The sequence below is a fragment of the Patella vulgata genome, chromosome 4 (genome assembly GCF_932274485.2).
Source record: "Patella vulgata chromosome 4, xgPatVulg1.2, whole genome shotgun sequence".
NCBI lineage: Eukaryota > Metazoa > Mollusca > Gastropoda > Patellidae > Patella > Patella vulgata.
In genome coordinates this window covers 19471426-19488311 of record NC_065882.2, presented here as the reverse complement: position 1 = coordinate 19488311, position 16886 = coordinate 19471426, and the positions used below count along the sequence as shown (strand labels likewise).

Genomic DNA, 16886 nt, shown 5'->3' with positions numbered 1-16886 from the left:
ACGAAGGTTGTGATGAAACTTAAAATCTAAGTCCCTTTTGATATTTGCGCATTTCAGACAGTTGCATGTTTGATCCTCACACTTTATTCTTGTCGCATCTCTAATTGTTATTTTTTAAGAAGACGTGATTCCTGTTGATCCATCTCTAATTGTCTGCTGGTGGTAAGAATACTGTATTTTAGTACAGAGCCTTATAGAAACAACTGGGATAATGCAGTATAAGTCACCAAAGACTGCCTGAAGCTGTACATTACTTCATATTTAACTCTTGTTATCTTGTATTGTAGTTGTTATTTTGTACTGTACCATAGTTATTATTTTGTATTATAGTTGTTATTATCTCATCAAGATGTAATATCACCAGATCATAACGATCCTTTACACGAATTATTAGAAGATTTAGGAGAAGTTCCTGTTATTGACGAATTATTAGGTGAGTAGAATTGTCTTGGAGATATGATCAAATTTATTTATCATTCGGAAATGCTACAGTGATAATTACTTATAGATCTATTGATTATATCATAGAATCTTGTCAAAGCACCAATATTATTATATACAGTATAAAGATTTTGCTTTTTATATTTTGTCAAATGAACATCAAGCCCATATTCTCGCTAGCAGTATGTGCCTATATGTTTAGTAAAATAGATTGAAAGATTGTTAAGTCACATAAAATAGATTGAAAGATTGTGTGCTTGAAAGTCACTTAATTTACAGACGACAGATTTGATTGAAGACATACAGAAGAGGTAGTTGTTGTTCGAAGACAGACAGAGTGGGTGGATATCATTTCGGATATGTAAACAAATTACGACTTTAATTGTTTGAAAAGAAATAATGGATTAGCTAGCTGACTTATTTATTTTCTCTACAGGTTTAACTGGTGATGAATCAGATGAATTAAAAAAAGATTTGGCAAAAACTGAAATTTCTATGACATTGTCTAATAAATTTGATGTACAGCAAGACGAGAGGGCTGATATGAAATCATTATTGATTAGGTTAGTGGCATTTTGTTTTACTTTTTTTTTTATTAAGCAATTGATTTCTTTTATAGCTTTCTTGTTATTAAATCTATTGTTATTAGGGATTTGTTGTAAAGCTTGAAAGACATTATTATATTTCACATTTGAAACTCATTGAAATACATTCTTTTTCTAAATGTGTTATTTCAGAACAAAAAGAATGATAGTGGATGTAATAGCATGTCAACAAGGAGATGATCTTATTAAAGTTTTAGATTTACCATCATCACAATCTCAGGTTTGTCCTACATGATGTTGTCTGCATGCACATTTTTTTAGAATATGTATAAATTTTAAACCAGATGCCAAAATATTAAATGATACTGGAAGGCACCAGTGAATACACAATCTTCAAATTTGATGCACAGTTAGCTGTCTTAAATTTTGGAAACTACTGTGATTCAATTGTAAATCTGAAATTGTTATGCTGCTCTGCACATACTGTAACAATTTGTCTATTGTTTAGATTCATAACACAAATTCTTAAAGGTGCATTCCCACGAAGGTATTTATACGGTGGTTATTTCCAATAGAAGTATGGAATATTTGAAAGTAGAGACACCCTATGGGGCACACTCAGGACAAAAGTGTAAGGGTATCCCTAACTGGCTTGTCTGCTGGAGTAATGTTGAGAGCGTGTGATGGAATGGGTAGCGGTTGTGGGAACAGTGAGAGACTTAAATCGTACAACAGACTGCAATTAAATGGTGTGAAAAGAGGTTGACAGAGGATAATCCAAGAATTTACCTAGGCTTTGATATGTATGACAAATGGACAGCGAGTAACATGAAATACAGGTTGAAAATGGACCCGCCCACAGTCAAGTCAAGTGACATACAAAGCAACTTGATTATAATGGCTTGGGGTGCTTTCTTGCTGTTAAAATGTTTTGAGAGGGATCTGAAGCAAACTTTTGTTAGATAAATTAGTTTGAATTAGTCTGGTCGCCAAACCCAATTTTTCGAGTGAACCTGGAAATTATATACAAAGTTTTTTTTATGATTGATTTTAGTAGCCTTGGGCGTTTTGAGAAATTCAAGATGGCGTCCAAGACGGCCGCCACATCAAATAATTCCCTATAGCTCCCATAATATTTATTCTAGGATGATAATTTTGGTGTCTAACTGTATGTTTTTGGGGTCAAGAAATACACTGAAATCATGTATTATGTTGTGGGGTGATTAGATGATATTAAAATCAAACATGCCGGACAACATGGCCCTTTTCACTAGTTCGCGCGGTTGGGGGCAAATATTTCACCGAACCAAACTATATCAGGAGATAAACTATGTATTTCTGGACATAATAGCGTATGAGTGATAGAAAAACACCACATACATCCCTATCAGGGCATTCAGGGCCACATGGGTTGGTCCTGAAAAGGGAGTCACAAGCTGATTGTTGAAAATTTAAAAAAACAAATTCTACCCGCAAAACAGGAACATAACTTCCACAAAACTAGATAATATCCAGTTTAATACTTTAGTCGTGTTTCTGGCTGCAACCTGTGACAGCACAAGCGCAAAATATTGTATATTCTAAGCCCTTCCTAGTGCAGCTACAAGCACACGTACTACATGAGCTGTCACTATTGCATCCACATCTGATAAGCCACATTGCAGACTCCGGACCAAGTTTACCGTTTGTGATGTTTTCAATTTAGTGTCCTTCTCCCGGCCCCTGTGACACCGTAGCCCCTGATAGGTCTGCATTTGGTGTTATCCCATCACTCATGCGGTCCTATGTCCAGAAATATATAGTTTGTCTCTAGATTTAGTTTGGTTCTGTGAAATAATCGCCCCGAATCGCCGATAACGCATTAAAGGGTCATATTGCCTGGCATGTTTGATTTTAATATCATCTAATCACCCCACAACATAATAAATGATTTCAGTGTATTCCTTGACCCCAGAAACATACGGTTAGACACCAAAATTATCATCCTAGAATAAATACTATGGGAGTTATAGGGGATTATTTGATGTGGCCGCCGTCTTGGATGCCATCTTGAATTTCTCAAAACGCTCAAGGGTGACCGAGGTTCACCCGGCAGATTCTGAACGAGGTCACCCTAGGCTACTAAAATCAATCATAAAAAAAACTTTGTATACAATTTCCAGGTTCAGTCATAGGTCTGCCTGACTAAATGTCCAAATATATCAGACACTTTGTACTTGGAAAGGGATCTGTTCATATATATTTTACCAATATTTTATTTTTATTTTATCAAAAAGAGTAGACCATCACTTTAAGCCGACCTGTCTATGTATATGTATATTTATTTTTAGGAAGAGAGACATCAGGCTTTGGTTAAAAAAAGAGATTTGATAGACAGAAAAGCCCAGAAATCGCAAAAAGAAAGCAAACTTGTGCGACATGAATCTATATTGGGTGACACACGGTAATTAGACTTACATTGTCTGTCAATTCTATAAAGTACATTTAAGATGCATTATTCAAGAACTAATTCTTCCTATTGCAGACATTTTTGACGTCCACATTCATAATGTAAACGTAGATTGCTTTCGCCCCTGGTTGTGTTTATGTATTGATCGTCTTGAAACTTTATGTACTTATTCCTTATACCCTAAGGATGATCCCTATTGTTTTTGGTGTAAGCCCAACCCCCAAGGGCAGAGTCACGCCCATTTATTGTATTTGCTTGTTTGTCTACAGGCCGCATTTCTTAACGTATCATCTTGAAATTTAGCATACTTATTCCAGTTATACCTTACGGAACATCCCTATTGTTTGTGGTGCATGCCTAACCCCCAGGGGTAGAGCCACACCCATTTTCTTTTTGTGTGTCTGTCTGTGTGTCGCCTACAGGTCGCAATTCTTGATTGTCTTGAGAACTTTTCATACTTATTCATTATGCCCTAAGGATGATCTCTATTATTTTTGGTGCATGCCTGACCCCCTGGAATAGAGCCATGCCCAATTTTTGTGTGTGTCTGTGTTTCGCCTTCAGGCCGCAATTCTTAACAGATCCTTTTGAAACTTTGCATACCTATTCCTCATACCCTAAGGATAAATCCTGTTGTTTTTGGTGAATGTCGACCCCACGGGACAGAGCCACGCACATTTTTCTCTGTGTGTCTGTGTCTTGCCTTCATATCATAATTCTCAATGGATCGTCTTGGAACTTGGCATATATATTTCTAATAGCCTAAGGACGGCAACTATTGATTTTGGTGCATGTCCTTGACCCCCAGGCGCAGAAATGAAATGGGGTTTAACGTCCTACTGTTCTGCTCCTATGCTGGGCTAATGAAGACGGGCATACGCCATACAGTGTGCTATGAGGGAAATTTTGCCCGGGCAGCGGCACTATCGCCTACTCTTATCGAATTACAACTGCCAAGGGATCTTTTAAGTGCATACCAATGTATACACGGGACCTCGGTTTTTCGTATCATCCGGAGGACTGGACAGCTGTCCTTGTCAGGCCCTCTGTTCTGCATCACTGACAAGTTGGAGACACGCCAGAAAATCTGCATGAACTTTCTCGGCCAGTGCCGGGATCGAACACCTGACCTCCAGGTTAGCAAGCCAGCGTCTTACCCACTCAGCTACGTGATTCCCCCCCCCCCCCCCCAGGCGTAGAGCCATGGCCAATTTTTGTGCTTATCATATACAGGCCGCAATTCTGAATGGATGAGCTTGGAACATGACTATGTATTTCTTAGCCTAAGAGGACGGCAACTATTGACTTTGGTGCAAGTCTCGCTCCCAAGGGCAGAGTCACGCCCATTTTTTTTGTGTTTAGCACTCGAAGGCCACAATTATGAATGGATTATCTTGGAACTTACTTATTCCTTATACCCTAAGGACAGTATCTATTGATTTTTGTGCATGACACCTCCCCCCCCCCCTCTTTTTGGGGTGTGCCACACCTACTTTTTGTTAATATTTTGTCTGCAATTATTAACAGATTTGGATCCAATTCGGAATGATCCTTCATATGGTTGTACCTATTCATATTGGTCCATGTCCAACCCCCAGGGTGGATCCCCCTTGGAACTTTTTGTTGGTATAATAAATATCAATTTCATATTGGGTATTGTCTTCGGATCTATCCATAGCATTGGAAATACAACACTTCTTGAAGGATTTCACAATCATATCAGGATCTTTTGACTCCCACACCTCCACTATCCAACTGTAAATGACATTTAATTCTGGTTTTCTTCTCGCATCCCCTTTGTATACGAGTGCTTGTAGCCTACCATCAAGTCTGACCACAGCTGTCTCAGTTTTACTTTCATGGGTTTGTTGATGTAAACATCTAAAGGTTGCAATATTGGTCATACCCTCAGGAATTATGACTAAATCTGTATTATGCTTTCTCATAAGATTTTTTATTACTAAATCAGAACGATGACATCTAAACACATCCAATACCAGAAGTCCCTTCTTTTTCTCAGTGCTCTCTGATACCTTTTCAAGCCAATCGGCTGTCAGATTGTTTTGACTATAATGCCTTTATAAGTGAGGGGGGGAGGGGAAGGGGGTGACGGATTGGTTAGCGTGTGTGCGTTGCATCATAAGGTGTGTCATTTAGTAAACTGGCATGGTTTTGAGTAAGGCTGCCTATCCAACCTCATGGTTTTCTCCAGGTCCTCTTGGTTTCCTCCTACTGCTAAAGACCCCTACGCACAAGCAAATTACTGAAATAAAATTGAACCATATGTTTAAATCCTGAAATCACCTAGTTTGTGTCCAGTGGACGTTAAACTCCATTTCTCTCTCTCTCTCTCTCTCTCTCTCTCTCTCTGTGTGTTGAGGATGAGTTAGTTGCAACCTATCTTTTATCAAACATTTTGTCTGGGTAAAATTCTCCCTCGTGCATTGTACATATAATCATTGAAATAAAACTGACCATATTTTGGTCTCCAAATGACCTAAGCAGTATGTTAACGTAACATAAAGACCCACTCCATATCATTTTATAGGATTTCAATATATTTCTGTCTTTTATTGTCATATACAGGTTACCATTAGAAACTATGAAAGAAAAAATACGTAAAAATTTACAGACATTGGAATTAGCAGGAATGGTTAGCAGAGAGAAGAAATATCAAGAATTAGTTAATGCCATTGTACAGGTGAATCTTAAAACTTCTGTCAAGCAATCCATTTCCAAGAAATGTATCATCAAAGTGATTTAAGTTGAAGCCATATTGAAATTTGTTTTTCTCACAACACCAGTGTTATTTGAACTGTCTATCTTTGTAATTTTATCCTTTGCAGCGAATCAAATTAGTATCTGTAATTATCTCCCTTCTTTATTAGGGCTTCAAGGTCAAAAATTACAATTGGAGTTACACTTACGCTACTTTTGACTACACCCATTGTGTTTGAAAAAAAAAATGAAAGACTATTTTTAAATTTGTTATATTTCAGGATATCCGAAATCAGAGAAGATATAGAAATAACAGGAAACAGGAATTATTGAGATTACGTGGTGCCATTAAAAGTCTAAATGAGAAACGGACATTCTATGAATCTCAGATAGATTATTATAACCAATATGTAAAAACATGTCTTCAAAATCTTCAGCAGACGGGAAAGTAAGACATGTTTATTTATAATAAACTTTTTCATTGATTATCAACATAGTTATGGCTAAAGCCAAACCAATTTTTTTCTTAGTTCTTTGGGATCTGCCTGTCCAACCTGCCTTTTCTCCGGGTCCTCTGGTTTCCTCCCACTGCTAAAGACCCCTACGCGCAAGCGAATTATTGAAATAAAATTGAACCATATGTTAGTCCCGAAATGACCTAGTTTGTGTCGAGTGGACGTTAAACCCCATTTCTCTCTCTCTCTCTCTCTCTCTCTTTCTCTCTCTCTCTCTTTGGGATCTTTATAAATAAAAATGTTTTATTTAGAATTTGAAAATGTGAAACAAAAAGCTTTTTAGAAGTACAACCCATGTATTTTGGGTTTTTAGATCTTTATTTTTTCCCGAAGAAATAGAACACAAAATTCAAATTGCTGTAGCCATAATCTGACAAGACGGTTTGTGTACTGTTAATAGTTATATGATGAAAATTGCTGTTTACATATATATGTAATTATGGTCTATTTATGTCTGTAGCCATTTGAAATAGCAATAGTATATGTAAACAATTTTCTGGTTGTCTAATTATATTGCAAATACACAAACTGATATTGATTATCTAATTTCAATAGCGAGAAATCTACTTAGAGGAATTAAAGTTCTTTGATTTACATCATAATAAAGTATTGTATTAGGTTGATATGTGTTATTTTCATATAGCCTACTATGTGACCAGATCAATAAAATTGAATTTTTGTTGCTGAGCATTAAGTGGAAGGCAATTTATTTACTAATTTTAGGAAGACAAATGAACACATCCAATTTGATTAAAGAATTTAGTACTATATAACATACATTTTAGTCAATTCAATGATGTTTATTCACTTATAAGCCGACACTATAGCCGTAAAAATGTACATTTATTGTTCTCAATATACCATGCCTTTTAAAACTGTTCCGTCTGTCGATCTGTGTCTGCCTGTCCATTTGTCCATATAACACTTTTTGATAAACAATTTGATTAGTCAATGCCTTGGAACACAATAGCTTTGATTCTAATTTAGGGAGAGTGATTGAACTTTGTGTATAGTTGCCAACATGAAACCCATGACTAAATTCGATCATGAGCATTTTCTGTGTAAGCTAATTGTTGATAAATTAATGTTAGCTTATTATTTGTTATATTTTTTTGAAATAACAGCACAAGATTAAGATATTATATCCCATACAGTTGTCACATTTGATTAAGATTGCTACATGACAGAATATTGACCTGAACACAAAATATCATAAATCTTAGCTAGCTGTCCATTCAAAAGTCCTTTCACTCATTGTTGTATTATGTTTTTTTTCTAGGAAATCTAAACGTCATGGGTTATTTAAACGGCAAGATAAGTCCGAGAAAAAGAAGAAAGTACAGGGTTCCATTAATTACAGTGCTGCACGGCTACATGAAAAGGGTGTTATTCTAGAAATTGAGGGTTTACCAACTAATCAGTAAGCAAAACCATTTTGTAGACTTGTGTTATGTAGTTTGGTATCTCTGTTAACTGTGAATATAACATGAACCTACATCATCGAATTGAAGCACACAATGATGTTTTCCTTAATTAAAAAAATAAAAAGCAGTACAAAGTACAAATATTGTAATATATCATTATTTCCTTACCGCTGAGCGGGGTGAGGTGGTTTCGGTTCCCCGCTTGTATCTGACAAGGAGTAGGGTCGCCTGTCCAACCTCATGGGTTGTATCAAGGTCCTCCGGTTTTCTCCCACTGCTAAAGATCCCAACAGGCAAGCAAATTATTAATGTAGAATTGAACAATATGTTAGTCCCAAAATGGCCTACTTTGTGTCAAGTGAAGTTAAACCCCATTTTTCTCTCTCTCTCTCTCTCTCTCTCTCTCTCTCTCCTTACTGCTTAAATCTGATTTTAGATTCATTTTGTTTCGACACATTTAAGTGGAAGTCCATTTGTGTGCTACTTTTAGTTTAGCTTTGTTCCAACACAGGTTTTATCTATAGATGTAAAATTTTCCACAAAGACAGATTATCATTCCAAAAAGAAAAATCACCATTTAGAATTCAGTGGAACCAACAATTTTATTTTTGACCCTAAAGAAAGAGTTCTAACTATTTTAAATCTCACATGGTTTTCTTTTTGTTGACTGGGTGCTTAGAACCGTGTTCCAAATACTGTTTTTATCTTACAGGTTTAAGAATGTTTTGTTTGAAATATCTGCAACAGAAAATCCTGGTGTATTTGACATTGATGCTAAATTTATGGGCGTGAATATGGATAAAGTTGAAGTTGTATTTCAGGTAAATAGTTTATTAATGATTCTCGGTGACGAGTTGCCAAAACGTTTGACAGATCTGGGGTTAGGTTTAGGAGGATCCTAAGGTTTATAATTGATTCAGATGTTGTGGTTTCGATCTCAAACTGCTGGGGTTTTCTCTGCAGAAGTCCCCTGCATTCAAGTATTTTATTGAACTAAAGATGCACTATATGTTAGTCCCTAAATGACTTTAATAGCATTGATTGGACTTTGAACCCCATTTTTCTCTCTTTTATTTATTATTTCATTATTATGACAATGCAAAATGAAATGAAATGAAATGAAATGGGGTTTAACGTCCTACTGTTCTGCTCCGAACTAGGCTAATGAAGACGGGCATACGCCATACAGTGTGCTATGAGGGAAATTTTTCCCGGACAGCGGCACTACGGCCTACTTTTATATCAAATTCCAACTGTCAGGGGATCTTTTACGTGCACGCCAATGTCAGGCCCTCCGTGCAGGATAGTTGCACAAAACTCCAGATATATAACAAATATTAGGGGAAAAAGAGTTGAGAATCACTATTAGATGTACATTCTCTCAGAGAATATAACATTGAAACGGAAAAAAAAAATTCTACGTATCCATATTGTACATGGTGAATGTACTTTTAATATTTGTAGTTCTTGTTTCTCATGCAAATATGTCAAAATGGATATATTATTGTCCTATGTATTTATCATGTCTTGATTTGATGCCTAAATACCAGAATATAGTTTAAGACAGTGGCCAAATAAGGCACTTGGACCTCTGTTTTTAGAGAAAACATGTCAAATTTGATATACATTGTTTATTCTTTATATTTATCTGGTCTCAGTTTGTAGCTGTAATAATTGTGTTAGTTGAGATTATAGATTCGTCTTAAAATCTGTCTTCTTTTGTCACTTACATTTCCTTTCATCTCAAAATAACTTTCCCTTGTTTTTTGTTTGAAGTCGTCTTGCAAACCTCTGTACTAACAGACTATATATATAAAATACATTAATTAATGCATTAGCGTGGGATAGTTAAATTAACTCACAGAAGCCAATTGGGTATACTTTTTAGATTAAGGCCATTTTATTATGCGTTCTAGACAATTCTTACCAAGCATCTGATGTGTGAGAGAGGTTTCAATTTGACTTAAATTATTGACGTGGAAACGAAGCTCGTTCAATCATGTTATCAATGTTTAAAATCTGTTCATTTTAAAAGAGCATTTTGTTCCTTGGTTATTATGTCGAATCAGGACTATATATTGGCATTTACCTCGTTATTGAAACATCAATGAAATATCACATATCTTTATTAAGGATCATTCCAAAATGATTTTACATTTTGATGAGAAGATCACCAATAAAATAAATGAACACATGTTCCATCTGAATGATTTTTTCAGTATTGTAACTTTGATTGCTGTATGATTCTGTAATTTAACTGGAAATATCTTTACTTGTATTTATCCCAAGTTTTCTTTGAATACTATTTAAAACATTTAAATTATTATCAGAAATATTCTATTTTTGGAAGTATTTTTATCCATTATAAGTTTTCCTTACTAGACAAACATGGCTTTAGAATAGATATTAAGAAACATATTACTTTTACCATTTGTCAAACAATATGTTATAGCTCTCTCTAATTAGTTTTCAGAAATAAAAAAACAAACAGCCATTTACAGATGACGGTGTTATCTTTAAGCCAAAACTGCCTGACAAAATGGCCGCTCCTCTTAACGCGAATAGTGTAAAAATGTGCATAACCAAGATTGTGAGTTGTGACCCTCTAGAGTTCACAATTTTTTATCCGATTTTGATATATGTTTATATCCCAAAGGTTGCATTTCCAATGTTTGCGCATATCGGATCATAACTTCCTGGATAATGGCCCCTGATTGTACAAAGAATCGTTTGTGGAATCTCTTGAGGTCACAATTTTTATCCAATTTAAAAACCATTTAAATATATCACTGTTACACCATAGTGACAGTTGAGTTCGAATTTCTTAAAAATTGCCCAACAAAATGGACGCTCTTTGTACACAAATAGTGTAAAAGTATGTAATCCCAAGGTTGTGAACTTTCAAAAGGTCACAATTATTAGTCGACTTTGATTAAACTTAAAATAGATATTTATATCCCAAAGATCTGTGATCCTTTCGATATTTGCGCTAATCGGACCCCAACCTCCTGGATTATGGTCCCTTATTGTATGAAAAATCACTTTACTGTTTAGCTTGTAAACCAAGCAAGAATCGTTTGCCACAATATTCTTCAAGCCAATGACATTAATATAATGTATCCACTGACAGACTTAAAGATACATTATGTTAGAGCTAAATCTGCCTATTGCAGGCTTTTCTCTTGGCTTCAAATGTTATATGAATTACTATTTAGATATTTATTCATATGACAAGCCTATAATCACCTTTATAAATCATCGGATGGCAGAGATTTAAATGAATTTGAACACCAGCAAGGTAAAAAAAAAATTAACATTGAGGTGGATAATCAAGGCTAAGTCTTGGTTGTCAAGTACCGTTGCTATGATAATAAACGATCTACTCTACATCTTCAAACAGTCATATAGTTTTATGAATAAAAGAATGGCCAGCTGTTTGTCTAAATCTTATATAATACATCTTTAAAATAATGTCGATGTTGTCTGTCACAGGTGGCTTGAGTATAAGAAAGCTGAAGAAAAAAAACAAAACTTATTAAAGACGAACAAATTTTTTTAAAAGAGCTATTGATCCTTTAGAATAAAAGCAGTTTTCAAATGGAATTCTTAAAACCCACAGTGATGATAAATTAAATGCTATACAGCTTTTCATATAAGACTTGGCACAAAAACTGTCATAGTATTTCTTGAATTGGTTAATAATTTTCTCTTTAAGCATGGGGAAGTTGGGTGGCCGAATGTGTAGGCACTTAGATCATAAGTGGCCTAGTTTATGTAGTGTGAATGTTAAACTCTCTCTCTCTCCCTCTCTCTCTCTCTCTCTCTGCTATAAATACATTGATTAACCTCCTTCTCATATATTTTCCAGGATTTATTGCAACTACAATATGAAGGTGTAGCAGTGATGAAGATGTTTAATAAAGCGAAAGTAAATGTCAACCTTCTTATCTTTTTACTGAACAGAAAGTTCTACGGAAAAACCATTGGCAAATAAATTTCAATGGATCAGCCATCAGAAGAATTATTGACTTTAATAACCAGTGTATATAGTAATGTTGCCATAGATGTGATGTCTTAGTATCAGAGAGTAGAAGAATTTTAAACTAGCTTGTCTCTTTAAAAGATGAATATATTATTATTATTAGATGTATATAGTGTTATTTCTAAAATGGACTGCTCCATGTACATTAATCTGTCCATTTTATTTCATAAAAGAGCGAAAGATTTGCGCAATAATTCATAGCTTGGTACTTGTTGGTGTAAGAAGTTTTTATATATAGTTTTATTCCAGAGATTGCACGATTTTTTAAAATATTGTTATAAAACCAATTGTAGGATGTCATAATGTAAAAATGATAGAGTAAGGAACAAGTATGCGAACAGATCTGATGAAATTAGACATCAAACAAAACACAGCTGTGTATAAATTTATATTATGTCTGTGATATACAAAATTATCTGATAAAATGGCAGATATTTATCTTTTAATTTGGTATACAAAAAACATAAATTTGTAATTTACTGACATACAAAAAACATAAATTTGTAATTTACTGACATACAGAAGTGAAACATCATAGCCACAAATTTTATGTATTACAAGTTTTTGCTTAAAAGGAATTGTGAAATAAAAATCATGTTTTAAGACAGAACTGAAACCTTGGTTGGATAAAAATGCTATTATTAAATTATTCTGCTGTATCTGAGAAAAGCTGGTCACATGCTTTCATTTCAACAAAACAAGCAATGATTGTAATTTGTCACATATTTCAAACCAGACAATGTTTTATGTTGCATTTAGTACTAAAGTTTACAGACAGATATTGTATGAGTTATGAAATTATATAGCATACATCTTTGTTATTAAAATCCTTATACCATTCAGGGTATCCTTCAGTATTACCACTTTTCTCATGTTCATTGTGTTATGGAGGATGCTTGATTTATGTTTGTTCACTTACTTATTGACCGAACAACTGCTCCAGAATAGTGATATCGTAGATGGGAACGATGGTAGCTTAGTAAGTAAGATTTTGACTCGCAAAACTGGAGGTCCTGAGTCAATGCCTGCATTGGTCGAGAAGTTCATCTGGATTTTCCAGCGTTGTTCTTCCTTGTCAGTGGTGCAGGACCGTGGGCCTGGCAAGGGACAATGTATAGTCATTCGATGAAAAAGGGAGGTCCCATGTACACATTGGTGTGCACATAAAAGATCCCTTGGCAGTTAGAATTTGATATAAAAGTAGGCTGTAGCGCGCTTGCAAAATTTCCATCATACCCCATTCAGACAGACAGTTTTGTTGATAGGGACCAATATAATCAGAGCATAGTTAATTGCATGCTATTTTCAGAAAAATAACCAAGAAACGAATCCTATTAAACTGAAGAAATTAATTTTGGTCAAGGCATCCATAGTAAGTAAAGTGGGTATAAGACAATACAGGGGATATTAGAGACTGTGACGAGAAAGTATATAGATATATCTTATATCAACCACACTGGTGACGTGGCTTGTTGGTTTTTGTGTAAAATAGATTTCCCCTACCCCTATTGTTATGTACATTTCGTTGTTGAGTCCATTTAAGTGCTTTTTATGAGAGTCCTTTTTTTTGTAGTTTATATTCCTCAAAACTATTTCAGAGGGCTTTTACAATATGTATAGATCTGAATAAATTAGATATTTTAGAAATAAAGAAAAAATGAATTTAATTAATTGACGCTTTATATTGCAAAGGATTTGAAAGTATGTTAAAAGTGCATCTTTATAAATTTGCTAAAATTATCTGTTAATAAATTCTAAGATTAATGAGTACTGTTTAATCCTTAGTGCCCTGTCTATTCTCTCTGTCAATTAATGAGCTAGGTCTGGCATTCACAGGGTACAGAGTCGTCGAAAACATTACCTATAAATCTCATATATCTTAGGTTTAAAAGGGTTAGCTCTACCTTAATTGATTTTAAGAATTTCCTTAAAAGATAATAAATTGTCAAAGACTTGAGGTAATTTTTTGAATTTTCTGGGAATTCATAGACTGAAATTTGCTACAGGAGGTGCCAGATTAATCCGATAAATTTCTCTCAAATTTAATTACACAATATTCAAGTGAAGGTTGATGACAGACTTTTTTTATTGTTATTATTTAACTTTACGTTTTATATACATTTCATTATATATTATATGCTTTATCATTTGATGACCAAACTTTATATTTTATTATTATGATGATATAATACTATGAACCAATCTCAAAGAATAAATGATTTGTATATACATTTTGCCCTGGGACCAATTCTCTCTAAACAAAACCCCACATATCTCATTCTGTTCCCAATTTTTGTTAATTTTGGTACATTGTTTTCTGGATAATTAATCCAGACCTGCAAACACAATTCCATTCTTTTAATTCCAAAACTAATTAAACTATTCTTTAACAATACTTCATTGCAATGTCATTCCTCTCTTTAAAGGGTATATGTTAAAATATTTCTGGCATTCCCAATACAATCATGGTACTACAAATTACTGAAACTTTTGACCATATATTTTATATTGATACCGGTTTTAGAAATGTTAGTGGAGTTTGACCATCTTTAGATCTCATGTACATGTAAGAAAATATTTATTATCCCGCGCCGAACGAAGTTAGGGAGGGATATTAAAATGGGGTCCGTCCGCCCATCTTGATTTCGTTTCGGGAGCATATCTCATAAACTGTTCAAGATATCTTTCTGAAACTTTGTACACACATCAACCTTTTGCTATTTAGGAATTCCTGGGATTTATATTTTTTGTGTTTCCATGGAAACAAATTTGACTTAGTTTTTGGTGTATAATTTTGTTTCCGAAGCATATCTTTTTGAAACTTTGAACACACATCATCCTATTACAGTAGTTGTGCCTTTTGCTAATTAGAAATTTGTCAGATTTAATAATTTTTGCATTTCCATGGAAAAAAATTCTTTGTTGAATGATTTTTACTACACATTTGAATTAGTTTTTGGTATATAATTATTATTCTAGAGCATATCTTTGAAACTGTTCAAGATACCTTTATAACACTTTTACATTCATAAGCTATTATTTTATTTTTTGATGACCTTCTTTCTGTCCCGATTTCATTTCTAGAGCATATTTCATTATCTGTTCAAAAAAATCATTTTAAAACTTTATACAAACATCAAACTATTAAAGTATTTTATTTTCGGATGTATAAGTTTATTGTTTAACATACAGCAGCTGATTGAGGTAGGCAAAGGTTGTTGTGCAATCCTTACAGAGAGTAGCGACTTGCCGAGCTACTATGATCAGAGTATGAATCTTCTGACTAGTCCCATTGATATTCCAAGAAGTTGTATTTTCTTATGCCTTCCAAACAAGTTCAAGGGCACGGGATGGTAATGACTAGTCATCTTGTTCATATTATATTAATGTCTTTTAATTCCAACAACATCTTAATTACAAAAGGAAAGGTTAATTAAGTATAGATAGTGTAATACATGTTTTCTGTTCATCATAAGAATAGATCTTGTCAAGATGGGTTCTTTCTTTATAATGGGTCCAGTTTTATAATTATATTTGTCAGGATGCATTGACGAGAGCTTATCTTTGAAAATATACTGATTACTGGAAAATTGCTAAATTGTTGTGTTAAAATGTTAATTTTGGTACAAGTCAATCAGCATTGAACGTAGTTTAAAAATCAATAATGCTTTTAGAAACCTCCCGTAATCAAATCTTTTAATCTAATATTGGTCGGAAACAGTTCTGTGAAATTGCGTGTATTAGAAACAGAATTGTGACTCATTAATTCATATTGCATGTTAAAAAGTAATTAAGTACAATGTTTTTCCTGGGCATTTATCCGTGAATACTTTACAAGGTATCGGTATTTACCAGACACTTTTGATTTTTTTATATAATTACATCAAAATAGCAATCTCTCTTAAATTATTAATTTTCTATACACTTTATCCAATTATGTCCTATTCTATGTAATAAAGTATGTTTTTATCTTGCCTTTTCTATCTGAATTGATCTGACAGCTTTTATTATGTATCTATGATTGTTATTAATATCTTAATCTTTCTGCAAGAAACATCTAACTTGTTAGTCCTAACATATTTATGACTATGTATCTTCGGTAATAAATATATCTGGCAAACATGTACCTAATGAATTGTTTTACTTGTGTAGATCCATAAGAACAAAATCATTGAGTGAGTTAGGGTTTAGAATGTTAGTAGCTAAAAGATATAGATGTGTTTTAATCATGTTTATATATATATATATATTTCTATATCTATATTATATATAATGTACAGTTTATTAGACATATTTTACTACAAGGGCTTTGTGTATTTCTTTTTGTATCCATTTTGTCATCTGATTCTTGAATGCAATATAAATTCTTCATTATTAATAGTTTTTTTTCTGCCTTTTTGACAACAAGAAATGCTTCATCTCACCAAAATCACCTTCCCGCCAGGCCTGAGGTAAAACTATGAAAATCATTTTTTGAATTATTGGAATATGTAAGGACATGAAAGAAATGAGGTTTAATGTCCTGCTGTTCTGCACTGACGGGTCTAATGAAGACATGCATATGCCATACAGTGTGCTATGAGGGAATTTTTGCCCCGACAGCGACACCAGGGCTTACTCTCATTTGAATTCCAACTGTCAAGGGTTCTGTACATGTGTACACAGGACCTGGACTTTTTTGTCCCATTGAAATGACTTTATGTTGTCCCTTGCCAGGCCCTCCGTCCTGCACCACTGACAAAGGGGAACCAC

The 16886-nt window shown here is 34.1% G+C and overlaps 1 protein-coding gene across 3 annotated transcripts in view; it reads left to right on the top strand.

The window, feature by feature from the left end:
* Positions 1–16512, top strand: part of LOC126818930 (ras GTPase-activating-like protein IQGAP1) — an 86928-nt gene extending 70416 nt beyond the window's left edge. For all 3 annotated transcript variants that reach the window (XM_050546626.1, XM_050546625.2, XM_050546627.1), the window contains 9 exons: positions 331–433; positions 878–1004; positions 1179–1266; positions 3317–3429; positions 6022–6136; positions 6435–6601; positions 7948–8088; positions 8805–8913; positions 11961–16512. In XM_050546626.1, the coding sequence (XP_050402583.1) occupies positions 331–433; positions 878–1004; positions 1179–1266; positions 3317–3429; positions 6022–6136; positions 6435–6601; positions 7948–8088; positions 8805–8913; positions 11961–12086 (1089 nt within the window). In that variant the 3' untranslated portion in view covers positions 12087–16512. The remainder of the gene's footprint in view (positions 1–330; positions 434–877; positions 1005–1178; positions 1267–3316; positions 3430–6021; positions 6137–6434; positions 6602–7947; positions 8089–8804; positions 8914–11960) is intronic.
* Positions 16513–16886: the final 374 nt, after the last annotated feature.